At 39.7% G+C, this 15277-nt stretch overlaps 1 protein-coding gene across 1 annotated transcript in view; it reads left to right on the plus strand.

Annotated features, from left to right (window-relative positions):
* LOC129624634 (ATP-binding cassette sub-family C member 4-like) overlaps nucleotides 1-15277 on the plus strand; it is a 369352-nt gene that overhangs the window by 327231 nt on the left and 26844 nt on the right. The window contains exon 30 of the mRNA XM_055542789.1: nucleotides 4183-4317. Coding sequence (XP_055398764.1) covers nucleotides 4183-4317 — 135 coding nt within the window. The remainder of the gene's footprint in view (nucleotides 1-4182; nucleotides 4318-15277) is intronic.

Consider the following 15277-nt stretch of genomic DNA (forward strand, 5'->3'; position numbering starts at 1 on the left):
CAAGTGTCTTATACAATGTATCCAGGCATTGCAGACACTGCAAGCTCCAAACTTTGGTCTCTGAATGTCTGTCTAGTGTCTTTCTTTCAGGTTTGATTGGCTCTTTCTTCCTTAGTAATTTAATATTTCCTTCCATAGCTTTATCTCCTCCATTTCTTTTTCCCTTCATTTTCTCTCTTTTTCTTTCTATTCTCTCTCTCTTTGTTCTTCCCCTCTGTTGCTTGCTGAGTTTCAATAGATTTTAGGTTGTGGCTTATTAAATGACAAGGAAATCATCCCTCAAAGGAAAAACCTTTGGCAGCAAATAAGCCCAAAAGAAGCAAGGTATTTTCAGCCTAACCTAGTCTGGGTCAATGAGCTTATTTCACCCACTGTATAGATACTAGTCATCACCAGACTCCAGAGTATACAATTGATGCTGATTAGTGATGAAGTAAATAGATAAAGAAGGCCTGCACAATGCACAAGAGGCAGTAGATGGAATTAACCAGTGATTTTGATGGTCCACACTAAACAGGTAAGAATCAGGAATAAATGGTCAGTAATATCTCAAATTCCTTATGTCCAATGATATAATGGAGCTTTTGACTTCTTGGGCAGTTTCTAGAAAATCACCTCCCACCCTCCTCCCCATGCATTGTCAGGTGGGATCATCAGTGGGGACACTGAATAGATACCAGACTGTCAGCACTGAGGCAGTGCCTGTAGCCTCACTCCCCTGAGCTGAATATGCACAGAAGTGAGCTCTGTGGAGGCAGATGACAGGAGTCGGGGATTGCCAACCAAAGGGATGCTCTAGGCTCCAAGCAGTGCAGCTGGTCACAGGACAAGAACATCTCAGTAGGAAGCAGGCTCCTCCTGCAGAGTTTGTGAGGGACCGGGTGACAATCCAAGATTGTAGAACAGTGACTCTTAGAATCCAGAGATGTTTAGCATGGAGCATCTTTAGTCACTCATTTTGTGTTCTTGAATGCTAATGGGAAAAGTAACCTTTTCCTTCTACTCTTTACCTGTCACTTTGTTAATTCTTATCTCTCAGCATTGCATTTCTATACTGTTCTCACTTCTTCCACAGTAAGTGAATGATGCTGTGAACTTTACCTGTTTCAAGCCCTTTTTCAGGTTTTTCTTTCACCCTGTCCTTGCCCTCCACCTCTCCCTGCAGCCACCCCATTGTCATTGAAGACATCCTACCAATAAAAATGAATTAAATTATTTTGCATTGGGTCCATTTAAGTTTTATGCCTAGGACAACTAGCTGGAATATCAGCAGATACATAAGCCAGCTAAACACATCTTTATTGTGCTTATATAACTGACTCAGATAATATAATGTATTTTTCCTAAACCTACTAGAGAGTGGCAAGCAATTTGAGGTTGGTATTCATTGGGGTCCAGAGTTGAGGGATTCTTATCACACCAAATTGAATGTGTGGTTTACTTTATAGTTTAACTTGAGTTACGGGAAGAGTGGAGATATACCTGGAGATTACAGGAGACTTTTAATTTCAAGATTAAAGGGTTTTAAAATAAAAAAGTTAACACTATACCTATTTTTTCTGTACACAAAGAAAAAAATTATAGTTGTTTATGTCAATTTGTTCTGAAATATCTAGAATCTTTGATCAAAGCCGTAAATGTAAAGGCTAAGTTGGTAAAATTCTGTCCCTGGCATTTTTCACTCTGGGTCCCATCTCAGCTCTTGTGGCCTGACATGAGTCTGAGCTGCACTAAACTCTTGCTCCTTTCGACTCTCCCTCCTCTCTGACTGTCCTTTTTCTTTCTTTTATTCCGATATTTGATGTAAATGAGTTTCAGTCCTCAACCCTGCTTTGTCCCTCCCTCATTTCCCCTCTCACTCTCCCTCTTGGCCACAGTCATCAATCTGGGTTATGTGGTCCTCCAGGTCCACATCCCTAATTCTTAGCTATTCCCCATGCCAGCTGGACTCATTCTCCAAACCCCCTGATCTCATCCTATAGTCTTGACAGATTATATACCATTGGGTAGTCACTCATTCATGCCCTGAATTCAGTTTCCTTTGCATTTAACTTCCAATGAGCATGTATTAAGTGCCTGTTACCTATCATGTACAATGCCAGGGGCCTGAGATGCAACACCAAACAAGGGAGATTGCATACCCTGCACTTTTTGACCTAGGTTATTCCCTGTGTCTGGAATGACCATTGTCTACCCACCCACCTCCACTTCTTCATGTTCACATCTATCCATTCTTCGAGGCCCAGTTCATTGCCTGATCTCCTCCTTGAAGCTCATACTCAGAACCTCTGACAGAAGTCATCTTTTCTGTTACTAAACTCCTTTTTATGTTTTTCTCTTGCATTGTAGACATTTGAGGATTTCCTTCTCTCTTTCCTCTCAGTACAGGCTCCCTGAAGGCAGAGGCTGTGACTTACTTGTGTTTGGCTCTTCCACAACATCTAGCATAATGACAGGAATGCAATTAAATGTGTAATAAATATTTGCTGAATAATTCAGAAATTAATGAAAAAATTTCTTGTGTTCCTCAAATGTGTTTTGCCTATGTGTTACTTAACTCTTTATTAATCTTTAAAGCTAAATCAGATTTGTTTTATTTTTCTGTGAATATATAAGAGGTACACAGTAAATTGAGCCTGAGTGTAATAAAAATTGCAGTAGAAAGTAGGGGAAATATTTATGCTTATGGGCATATTTGTTTAAGTTATATATAAAGCTAGTACAAAGTCTTCAGTTCAGTTCAGTCTCTTAGTCGTGTCTGACTCTTTGCAACCCCATGGACTGCAGCACTCCAGGCCTCTCTGTCCATCACCAACTCCTGGAATTTACCCAAACTCATGTCCATTGAGTCAGTGACGCCATCCAACCATTTCATCCTCTGTCGTCCCCTTCTCTTCCTGCCCTCAATCTTTCCCAGCATCAGGGTCTTTTCAAATGAGTCAGCTCTTCACATCAGGTGGCCAAAGTACTGGAGTTTCAGCTTCAGCATCAGTCCTTCCAATGAACACCCAGGACTGATCCCCTTTAGGGTAGACTGGTTGGATCTCCTTGCAGTCCAAGGGACTCTCAAGAGTCTTCTCCAACACCACAGTTCAAAAGCATCAATTCTTCAGTGCTCAGCTTTCTTTATAGTCCAACTCTCACATGCATGCATGACTACTGGAAAAAGACTACTCTTTAGTCTTACTCAAAGAGAAAATTGGATTTCTAGATATTTCTTCAGTGCAGAACGATTATACTAAAGCTGCTTATGTAGCAACTCTTTTTTGTCAGGCTTTCACTCTCAGGATAATAAACTACAACCAAAACCAACTTTTAGAAGCACTTTAACCTCACTGACAAGGGATTCAGCCCCAAAGAGGTGACATAATCTGGAAACATTTACTTTTTTCCGAAGTTTTGCTCAGTGTTTTTAAACCAACTTGACAGTTAATTTGCTGTCAGGTCACTGTTGTCTGATTTATATGATACCACTGTGCTTTTTCAGAGAAGGCAATGGCAAGCCACTCCAGTACTCTTGCCTAGAAAATCCCATGGATTGGAGGAGTCTGTCCATGGGGTCGCTAAGAGTCAGACACGACTGAGCGACTTCACTTTCACTTTTCACTTTACCGCAATGGAGAAGGAAATGGCAACCCCCTCCAGTGTTCTTGCCTGGAGAATCCCAGGGACAGGGGACCCTGGTGGGCTGCCGTCTATGGGGTCACACAGAGTCGGGCATGACTGAAGCGACTTAGCAGCAGCAGCAGCAGCAGCAGCAACTGTACTTTTTAGATAAATTGAGTTTGATTTTCTTAAACTAAGAAATTTCCCAGCTTTGAATGTCTGTATAAACAACTCTCAAATCTTAAGAGTCTGAAAGCTAAAAATACTAACTAATCATAACAACCCCAAATGCCTTTGACAGGATATAAATGATATAGATTGTTAAGTGCCTGTAATCATAGTCTAAAACTTTGATTTTCTTCTATTCCTATAACATTATAATAGTAAAACATTGGGTTAGAGCTTGATCTACTAGTAAACTACGGTAATAAAACTATTTAAATACCAGCCAGTCTTACCACCCAAATAGATTCTCTGTATTATCCCTGTCCTGCCCCTTTCTGAAATATTGTTGGAGTTATAATAAGTTACTGTGAAATGTTGTGTACTAACAGGTTTCCTTCTGCTGCTTAACAGGTTTTGGATTCAGGAAGACTAGAAGAATATGATGAGCCATATGTTTTGCTGCAAAATAGAGACGGCCTGTTTTACAAGATGGTGCAACAACTGGGCAAGGCCAAGGCCGCTGCCCTCACTGAAACAGCAAAACAGGTGAGCCCACTGCAGGGAGTTGTAATTAAAATTTATCTCCACAGTTCACTCCTCACGATTTGGTAGCAGGGGTCCAGTAACAAGCTCTCTGTGTCCTTTTCAATCATACGCCTCCAGAGACAAAGCTTCATGAATGGATCTTTACATGTTGCAGGTGGAAGCCAGGTCTCCTGGGACTCTGCAGAAGCAGTGGGGATGGGGTCAGGATGTGTGCATGCATGTGCACCTGAGAGAGATTTTGGACTGGACTTGGCACACATTTAGACTCTGGGTTCAGATTCTCACAGAGCACAGGACACCCATTTTGCAGACCTTTCACATTCATTCTGATTGGTGCTCAGCACATTTGTGATACAAGTTCTGTCAAAGAATATCCAGGAAATTTGAGAGTTTAAGGGAACAAATTTGGAGTATTTTGATTCTAGGAAAATCTTCCAGGGAAAAATGTAGGTCTCTTCTGTGTTCTGATCTGTAAATAAAACTCCTACCTGATACTGTCACTTTCTCTCTAATTCTTTGTTGTTTCGAGTTAGGTGCATTTGCCCCCCATGCTTTCTTTAGCACAGAAAATAAAATTGTCATCAGGACAAATCAGGAGCTCACAATACCTTCACACTGTAGTCTGAATGGTGCCTCAAGGTTTACAGAGTACTTTCTCAGAGCTGAGGTGTGTGAAGCACTAAGCACTGTGCATGGTGTGAGGAAGGGGCTCGATGGGTAACACTCAGGTCATGTGGTTTTGTACTGAAAAATTTGGTCTTTGTTTCCAATGCTGAATGAGAATAATGAAGACAAGTTTCAAAGAATAAGGGAAAGAAATTTGTTAATTTGCTAGCAAATGAGTAGGATAGCAGACTATTTTTTTAAGAACTATCATCCTGCCTTCTAAGAGACAGCAGGTGTATTTCAAGAAAAGTTTTAGGGTGTCTATATGACGGCTGTCACATATAGTTGATTTTTTTTTTAGGATATCTATTTCCATGATGGTATCCCTGGTCATTTTGGTCCCCTGGTCCCAGTCAAAATGTTTCTGTTTTGATATTTTTTGCTTTGCTGACTTCATGGCCTTGGGTTTCTGTGGTTATGACAAGAGGAACAAGCAGAAATGGCAAGAATGCCTGCACAGAGGACTGGTTTAAGGAACTTAGTCATTGTCATGCAGCTGCCTGTAATTCTTTCTGGAACAAGGTGAGAGTGGGGTTGATGGAAGGATGGAAGGAGGGAATGATGGTCTGGTGCTCTTGCCCCTTGAGATGCATGGCTTGAGGTGGGATGAGGCTTCTAACTGTGTGTTGTGAGGCTTCCCCATTGAAACTAAATCTCTGATCTTTAAATTATAGGTGCGTTCTTACGTCTTCATACTTCGTACTTTGCATTTCCCAGATTTTTCACTTGTAAAGAATAAATTTACTTTTGTAATATTTTAAATATCTCTTAAAAACTTATTCCAAGTATCTCACAGTATTTCTGTTAGATATACTGTGGAAAATTCTTCAAGAGATGGGAATACCAGACCACCTTAATTACCTCCTGAGAAATCTGTATATAGGTCAAGAAGCAACAGTTAGAACTGGACAAGGAACAACATACTGGTTCCAAACTGAAAAGAAGTACGTCAAGGCTGTATATTGTCACTCTGCTTATTTAACTTACATGCAGATTACATCATGTGAAATTCTGGGCTGGATGAAGCACAAGCTGGAATTAAGATTGCCAGGAGAAATATCAATAACCTCAGACATGCGGATGACACCATCCTTATAGCAGAAAACAGAGAAGAACTAAAGAGCATCTTGATGAAAGTGAAAGAGGAAAGTGAAAAAGCTGGCTTAAAACTCAACATTCAGAAAACTAAGATCATGGTATCCAGTCCCATCACTTCATGACAAATAGATGAGGAAACAACGAAAACAGTGGGCTCCAAAATCACTGCAGATGGTGACTGCAGCCATGAAATTAAAAGACGCTTCCTCCTTGGAAGAAAAGCTATGACAAACCTAGACAGCATATTAAAAAACAGAGACATGACTTTGCTGACAAAGGTCCATCTAGTCAAAGAATGGTTTTTCCATTAGTCATGTATGGGTGTGAGTTGGACTGCAATGAAAGCTGAGCACCAAAGAATTAATGCTTTTGAACTGTGGTGTTGGAGAAGACTCTTGAGTCCCTTAGACTGCAAGCAAATCCAACCAGTCAACCCTAAAGGAAATGAGTCCTGAAAATTCATTGGAAGGACTGATGCTGAAGTTGAAGCTCCTGTACTTTGGCCTCCTGATATGAAGAACTGACTCATTGGAAATGACCCTGATGCTGGGAAAGACTGAAGGAAGGAGAAGGGGATGAAAGAAGATGAGATGGTTGGATGGCATCACCAACTCAATGGACATGAGTTTGAGCAAGCTCCAAGAATTGGTGATGTATAGGGAAGCCTGACATGCTGCAGTCCATGGGGTTGCAAAGAGTTGGACATGGCTGGGTGACTGAACTGAACTGAATGGTATTTCTATGTGAGAGATTTATCTAAAATGTAGCTCACATTTCCTCTGTCACTGTTTCACCTCATTCCTTCTCCTTAGAGATGAAGAGTAGTACCTTCCACTTTTCACAGGGTGGGAAGTTGCACAGCATCATCGAGCTGGCTGAAGAGTTGGCAGCGTCAGAATTCAATTCTTGAAATAGGGATGAGAAGTCTATGTTCTGAACTTTTCATAAGTACTTATATTGTGTGCAGATATAGAGAAGCTGTAGTTGGAGCCCGGATTTATTTTTAATTCCTGAAACTCACAGAGTGTTTTTACCTACCAGAGCAGAGGTCCCCAACCCCTAGGCCACAGACCAATACTGGTCTATGTCCTGTTAGGAACTGGGCAGTACTGCAGGAGGTAAGTGGCAGGTGAGCAAGCAAAGCTTCATCAGTGTTTGTAGCTTGCATATCCCCTGAGCTCTGTCTCCTGTCAGATCAGTGGCAGCATTGGATTCTCATAGGAGCATGAACTTTAACCCAAAAGTTGAGGTGAAATAACCTAAGATTGCCACAAAACAGAAATAAAGAGCACAATAAATGTAATGCACTTGAATCATCCCAGAACCATCCCCCAACCCAATCCATGGAAAAACTGTATTCCACAAAACTGGTCCCTGGTGCTAAAAAGGTTGGGGATTTCTGTACTAGAGTGTCTCCCAGTCAGAGCTTCCCTGCTAAGACCTGATGATCATTTGTGATTCCTTGAATAAGTAGTCACAAAGAAGTCAGGAATTTATAAACATTTGTTCCTTTGACCTTACGCATTCCACATCAAAAGGACGTGTCCTCACCTGTGTGTCAGTTTTCATTTAAAAAATGTGTTATCATTTTATCTTTTTCAAAATTGAGTAATGAGAAAATAGACCAGGGAATTTTAGATGGGTCCAAATATTTAATAACAGAGTTCACCACGGTCATTTTACAGATGAGGAAACTAAGACTCTTTGGAAGGAAGATGGAACTGATGTATGTAACTAGTTGTTTTGCTAGTTTGCAGCAGATACTACAGAATTAGAAACTTGTTTTTTCAGCATGTGCTTCAAATCAAGTTTAACATACATACAAAAACAGAAATGGGTCATAGAAATCTCATGATTGTGGTCTATAATCTTGCACCTAGTTTAACAATATCACTAAGTTGTGTTTGTATTGTTCTTTACAATTGTTTTACATAGTTCTCACATGTATTATTTCACTTAATCCTCTTGATGGTTGTTTTTTATCCACATCATGGATGAAGAGATTTGGTCACACATAAGGTCACAGAGAAAGAGATGACAACCCACTCCAGTATCCTTGCCTGGGAAATCCCAGAGACAGGGGAGCCTTGTGGGCTACAGTTTATGGGCTCACAGGAGTCAAACATGACTTAGTGACTAAGCCACCAAGGTCACAGAGGGCTTCCCTGGTGGCTCAGATGGTCAAGAATCTACCTTCAGTGTGGGAGATCTGGGTTTGACCCCTGTGTTGGGGAGATCTCCTGGAGAAAGGAATGGCAACCCACCCCAGTATTCTTGCCTGGAGAATCCCCATGGACAGAGGGAACTGGTGGGCTACAGTTCATGGGGTCACAAAGAGTTGAACACTACTGAGTGACTAAGCACAAGGTCACAGAGGTGATCCAGGAAGCAGAAAGGCTGGGTGCTGCCCTAGGTACTGTGTTTTGTATCGAGTCTGAGAATGCTGCTCCTTCTTTAATTGATAGCCAACTTGGGTCATCACCCAAGTTCATCGGGTGGCAAAGCATCAGTTTCTCTTCGATTTCAGCCCTACCACTGGTTCAGGTCACCTCTGCAGAAAACATAAGGAAATACATATCCTGATTCCCCATCCAGCTGAGTATCTTTTAGACATTCTTTCTGCATATGCTTGTGCCAGGAGCCAGCGTGAGGAACTCCACCCGTGGCAAAGGTCATGAGGAAGGAGGCTTGGCATATGCAAAGGTGGGATTGAGCCTCAGGAGTCCCCCTGGATATTCTTGAGCATATACCCCCAAAACCAGAGTCTGCCTACTTTATTGCTTTGTGCTCTCAGCTCTGACTTTATGGGGGGCTGTCCCCCACCACCATCTCACTCTTTCTGAAAAAGAGTTAACTTACAGCTGAAATTAATAAAGTTCCTGGGCATAATAAGAGTGTTTAAATCAAAACCCATCAGATGGCTCTCTAACTTGCCTGATAAGTTTCCCCAGACTCCTATAGCTATGCATATGATTGTTTACAGTCTCCCAACCGCAAGAGGCACGGGAAGCTTAAGATATTCAAATAGCTCAGAGCCTCTCGGAGAGTTAGAAGCTGTCAGAATAAAACTAGTAGAAGATTTCATTGATGAGCCAATGCTTGCTGCAAAGTTTCCACATCCCCTGTATTGTATCCTTGGATGTGTATTAATTAATACAGTTGGTATGTAGAAAAAATACGTAGTGGCCTTGGTGTTAGCAACTTTAGACCCTTAAGGTAATAAATTCTTTCCTTTGTTGTAAACCCACTGCACTTCTGCCCTATAGGAATGCAATTTTATCTAACACCTTCACAGGATGGCGCCAAACTTTAAAATAATTACTCTTAGAGAAAATAAGTCTTATGGTTGACAAACCTTTGTCAGAGTCATAAAATGTTAATAGGTCTTCTGGCCAGAAGATGATGTAAATCACCTAAACCATTTGTATATGATAAATTTGCAGAAAAGAAACCCTGGTTTCCATAAGGATCAAAGACTGCTGATTTTGCATGATTTCACACCCCCTATTATCCTCTATGTGCAACTTATGGTATAAAAGCCCCAGTTGAAAATAAAGCTATGGGCCTTGCTCACCGAAGCTTGGTCTCCCCATGTCATTCTTTCTTTCAACCTCTGGCTGAGTTCCCATCTGGAGCGCGGAGGCCTGCCAAGCTTAACTAATTTTGCCTGGGCTTCTAAGATCCAACAGGGGAGGCCTCAGTGTCTCCTCTCCCATGGGAGAATGGAAGGACGTCTGTGGCCTATGTAAGTGCTGCAAACTTCTTGTCTTGAAGTTTTATTGGTTTTCCGCATAAACCAAGTTACTCAGCCTCTTTCCGCCACTGAATTTTCCTACTGAGCTATCCTTATTCTATTACTCTTTATATCTTTGATTAATATTTAATTAAAGCCAGCGTACTCGCCGATGCCATCTCCCCTTCGAATTCCCTGGATCTGCCGGGGCTGGACCCTGGTGTATTTGGTCCTCTTAGGTGAACAAGCTATCAGATTGTCAATTTTTTTAAAGTGCATGCATCAGATATCAATGCATGGTTCAGAGTTGTAACACTGGGAACATTGCTGCTAAGTCACTTCAGTCGTGTCCGACTCTGTGCGACCCCATAGATGGCAGCCAACCAGGCTCCCCCATCCCTGGGATTCTCCAGGCAAGAACACTGGAGTGGGTTGCCATTTCCTTCTACAATGCATGAAAGTGAGAAGTGAAAGTGAAGTCACTCAGTCGTGTCTGACTCTTAGCGACCCCATGGACTGCAGCCTACCAGGCTCCTCTGCCCATGGGATTTTCCAGGCAAGAGTACTGGAGTGGGGTGCCATTGCCTTCTCCGCTGGGAACATTAGCCTAAGTCAAAAAGCTTTTCACTCTAATAGAATAAAATTCATTCATTTGAAAAGAAAACTCAACATCTGGGAGAAGGTTCTTCCAAATCACATTTTCTTGACCATGTAGTTGCTTCTCTGAAAATGTTGGTGCAGGCAAGCTCAGTAACTGTCTGATTGACCCTTTTAGATGATGCATAAAACAGTATAGAAAGTACTTTCTAGAAATATAAAGCTGCAGGGTTCATTAGTTTGCTAGAGCTGCCATACAAAGCACCAAAGAATAGGAGAGTTAAACAACATAAATGTACTACTTCACAGCCTTGGAGACTGCAAGTCTGAGGTCACAGTGTCTGTAGGGTGGTTTCCTCTGAGGTCTCTCTTCTTGGCTTGGAGACACCATCTTCTCTCTGTGTCCTCATGTGGTCTTTCCTCTGTGTGTGCCTGTGTCCTAATCTCTTCTTTCTATGAGAACGTCAGTCATATTACATTAGGACCTGCCTATATGACTGCATTTTAACTTTATTGTGTCTTTAAAGACCCTGTCTCAATATGGAGTCACATTCTGAGATACCGTGCATAGGGGAAGGTTGGGGCTTCTACGTATAAAATTTGAGGGGACAGGATTCAGCCCATAACAAAGGATGAAAGCTATCATTCATTTTCTTCTGTGATGAAGCAGACCTGATTGAGATTTTTTGAAGTTTATTTGTTTCCAATGTGTAACAGAGGGGTCATTTTTTCTATTTGTGTTATCACCAGATACAATGCAAAAGTTATGAAACCCTCATCTTGGATCTAGGAGCCTGGACCAGTTTGAATAAATGGAGTTGGCACTTAGCAGCCACGTGGCCTTGTGTCCCCCAAGGTCTCTGAGCCTCAGATCCTCACCTGTATGTAAAGCAGAGATTACATTCCTGCCCGGCTTCTTCACAGTTATTACAAGGATCAGATGAAAGAGCAGATGCTTTTGTGCTTTGAGAATATAGAACGTTTTACAGTATAAAAATGGGATTATTATTTTTTTTTAAAGGCTTAGAGTGAACCCTTACTTCCCAATAATAGGAAAATGCACCTACAGTTCTGAATAGCTTTAGAGAATCAAAATAAATAAAATGTATTTTTAATAATTAGCTTTTAAAGAGATGATACATCTAATGCTATAACATTTTAAAACTTCAGTTTTAAAAATAAATTCTTTAAAATTTATGAATGAAAAGTAAATCACTCTCCACTCCTGTCATCACACAGCTCCTCCCCAGGTGGAGCCCCAGCTCCACTGTTGGCTTTTCTGTTGAGTGTTCTATGCATCAGGAAGAATTGTGCAGATATGCCCTTCCTGTTTTTAAGCACAAATGGTGGCTGTTCCTTGTTGTTTTCATTTAATATAATACCTCAGATTATATCAGTGCATAGTTATTCTTTGTAATGGCTACATAATATTTATGATTTCTCTATTCCCTACTCCTCATTTTCCCTTCTAGTTAACTGTTACCATTTGGTGCTTTTCCCCCCAAAGAAGCAGCTCCCAAATTCACTATTTGTATTTTTTTTTAATATAATCTATCACTTTCTGCTTTTTATCTTTAAAAATTCCACCCTCCCTTTGGTTTATTTTGTTGTCACTTCTCACTTCTTGAATGTGTTTATTTTTATTTTTTCTTATTTATTAATATAAATGTTTTAAGGCTGTGAACTTCTCTCTGCATATTGTTCTAGTTATATCCTATGGGCTGGTGTGTAGCCCTTTCATTATAGTTAGGTTTTTATTTATAGATTTCTATCATTTTGGCTTTCATTTCCTCTTTGGTCCAAGAATTACTTGAGAAGGAGGTCATTAAAGTTTCCTGGGTACAGAGGATTTTTTTAACATTGATTTTTTTTCTAATTTACCCTTTATTTTATTCATTTCATTGCTTTGTGATTAAAACAAAAAGTTATCTGTACTATTTTCACCCAGAAAGTGTATTTGTTAATAATTTTTTGTGTTCTACTATATAGATAATTTTTGTGAATGTTCTTTGAGCATTTAAAAAGATGAACTATTTTAACTCTCTTTCTGACTGTGCTGGGTCTTCATTGCTGCATGCAGGCTTTCTCTAGTTGTAGTGAGCGGAGGCTACTCTTCATTGCAGTATGCTTGCTTCTCATTCTCAGTGGCTTCTCTTGTTATGGAACACAAGCTTTAGGGTTGTGAGCATCAGTAGTCACAGTGTGTGGGCTTAGTATATGTGGCTCATAGGCTGCAGAGGACAGGCTCAGTAGTTGTGGCACATGACTTAGTTACTCTGTGGCATGTGGAATCTTCCCTGATCAGGGATCAAACTTGTGTCCCCTGCTTTGGTAGGCAGATTCTTATGCACTGTGCTACCAGGGAATCCAAGATACAGAGTTTAATTTGTAATTAGATTGAGTTATTAATTTAATTACTTAGGTTTTCTCTATCCTTCTTTATTTTGGTTCCTTTGATGTGACTTGGACTTAGGTGAATTAGTCTCACCTTGTACCATGTTTCACTTTTTAGTTCTTGTCATTTTTGTTTTGATAATTTTGATGCAGTGACTTTTTAGTCCACAAATATTCATGATTTGGGTTTTCACTAAGAATTATATTTTCCACTATTTTTGAGGTGCCTTTCTTTGATATTTTTAATGTTTCTTGCCTTAATCCAAGCTAGTTCAAGACTAAAATCGAGTCCTCTGTTTTCACTTTGTTTTCATTTGCCTGATATGTCTTTCACTGTGTTTAAATATCAGATTGTAGATGTGTCTCCTGCAATGGTAAGTAGTTAGGTTTAGCTCTGAGTTTAATCTTAGCCCTTATAGGTATGTTTTATGTGAGTTCTTTTATGTTATGCTTTCAGTTTTAAGTGTTGTCTTTTTTTTTAAACATTTTAGTTTGCAGTCTGTTTTCTTTTGTTGTTGTTGTTGTTCACTATTGTATGTGTGTTGCTTTCATTTCTTCTAGGGATAGTTTATTTTGTTATTATTGACTCCACATTATAAACATTGAAAACATAGTTCCTTTTTTTCCTTTCTACCATCAAATTTGTTATTTAAATTGTGTTTTATCTTCAAATATTTAAAGATATTTTAACCTCTATATTTTGCTTAATTTTTTAAAAGTTAATTTATTTATTTAAATTAGAGTATATTTACAACATTGTGATGGTTTTTGCCATACATCAACATGAATCGCCATAGGTATTCATGTGTTCCCCCACCCCCATCCTGAATCCCTCCCACTCCCTCCCCACCCAATCTCTTTAAGTTGTCCCAGAGCATTGGCTTTTGGTGCCCTGCTAATGCATCAAACTCCCACCGTCATCTATTTTACATAAGGTAATGTATATTTTTCGATGCTATTCTTTAAAATCATCCTACCCTCGCCTTCTTCCACTGGGTCCAAAAGTCTGTTCTTTATGTCTGAGTCTCTTTTGCTGCCCTAACAAGCGTTTTACAATTATTTCATCACAACAATTTTTTGTCTGGTTGCTGCTATTGTTTTGGAACTTAAAAGTTCACTCTTTTGCTCCTGTGGGGTTATGCTGAAATACAAAATTAGTAGTTAAAACAACTTGATTCATACCACTTTAGGATTATTGATTTTTTACAATTTAATCACAATGCCAATAAAAGTGATATCTTTAGATTTGTGCACAAAACACAAAATATGCTTATGCATATTAATTCTTGCAAACAGACATTTTAAAATAATTTGTTTTTACACCTTTTAACCAAAGATTTAAGTTTTCAATTAAGGGTTTTTATTTGGCTGCTTGTGAGAAAACTTTTCTAAACAATCATTTTTGAGATCTTGCAAAATCTTAAAAACTTATTAAACACTCAGTTAGCTTGCAGAAAATTTGCATGAATAACATGGCTTTTAGGTCATGCTCTTTCAATTCCTTGTCTTTAAAAGCAAACAACTTATTAACCTATATTAACAATTCCTCATAAATAAGATTTTTAAAGAATCTCTCCTTATTTTGAATTATAAAATCTGTAATAATTTCTTCCATCTCTTTGTCACTCTCATCTTTTTTCTAATATAAATTTATTTATTTTAATTGGAGGCTAATTACTTTACCATATTGTATTGGTTTTGCCATATATTGACATGAATCTGCCACGGGTGTACATATGTTCCCATTCCTGAACCCCCCTCTCACCTTCCTCCCCAACCCATCCATCTGGATCATCCCAGTGCACCAGCCCTGAGCACCCTGTATCATGCATTGAGCCTGGACTGGTGATTCATTTCACATATGATAATACACATGTTTCAATGCCATTCTCCCAAGTCATCCCACCCTCGCCCTCTCCCACAGAATCCAAAAGACTGTTCTATACATCTGTGTCTTTTTGCTGTCTCACATACAGGGTTATTGTTACCATCTTTCTAAATTCCATATATATGCGTTAGTATACTGTATTGGTGTTTTTCTTTCTGGCTTACTTCACTCTGTATAATAGGCTCCAGTTTCATCCACCTCATTAGAACTGATTCAAATGCATTCTTTTTAATGGCTGAGTAATATTCCATTGTGTATATGTACCACAGCTTTCTTACCCATTCGTCTGCTGATGGAACATCTAGCTTGCTTCCATGTCCTGGCAATTATAAACAGTGCTGCAATGAACATTGGGGTACACGTGTGTCTTTCAATTCTGGTTTCCTCAGTGTGTATGCCCAGCAGTGGGATTGCTGGGTAATAAGGCAGTTCTATTTCCAGTTTTTTAAGGAATCTCCACACTCTTCTCCATAGTGGCTGTACTAGTTTGCATTCCCACCAACAGTGTAAGAGGGTTCCCTTTTCTCCACATCCTCAGCATTTATTGCTTGGAGACTTTTGGATAGCAGCCATTCTGACTGACG

The sequence above is a fragment of the Bubalus kerabau genome, chromosome 12, assembly GCF_029407905.1.
Source record: "Bubalus kerabau isolate K-KA32 ecotype Philippines breed swamp buffalo chromosome 12, PCC_UOA_SB_1v2, whole genome shotgun sequence".
Classification (NCBI taxonomy): domain Eukaryota; kingdom Metazoa; phylum Chordata; class Mammalia; order Artiodactyla; family Bovidae; genus Bubalus; species Bubalus kerabau.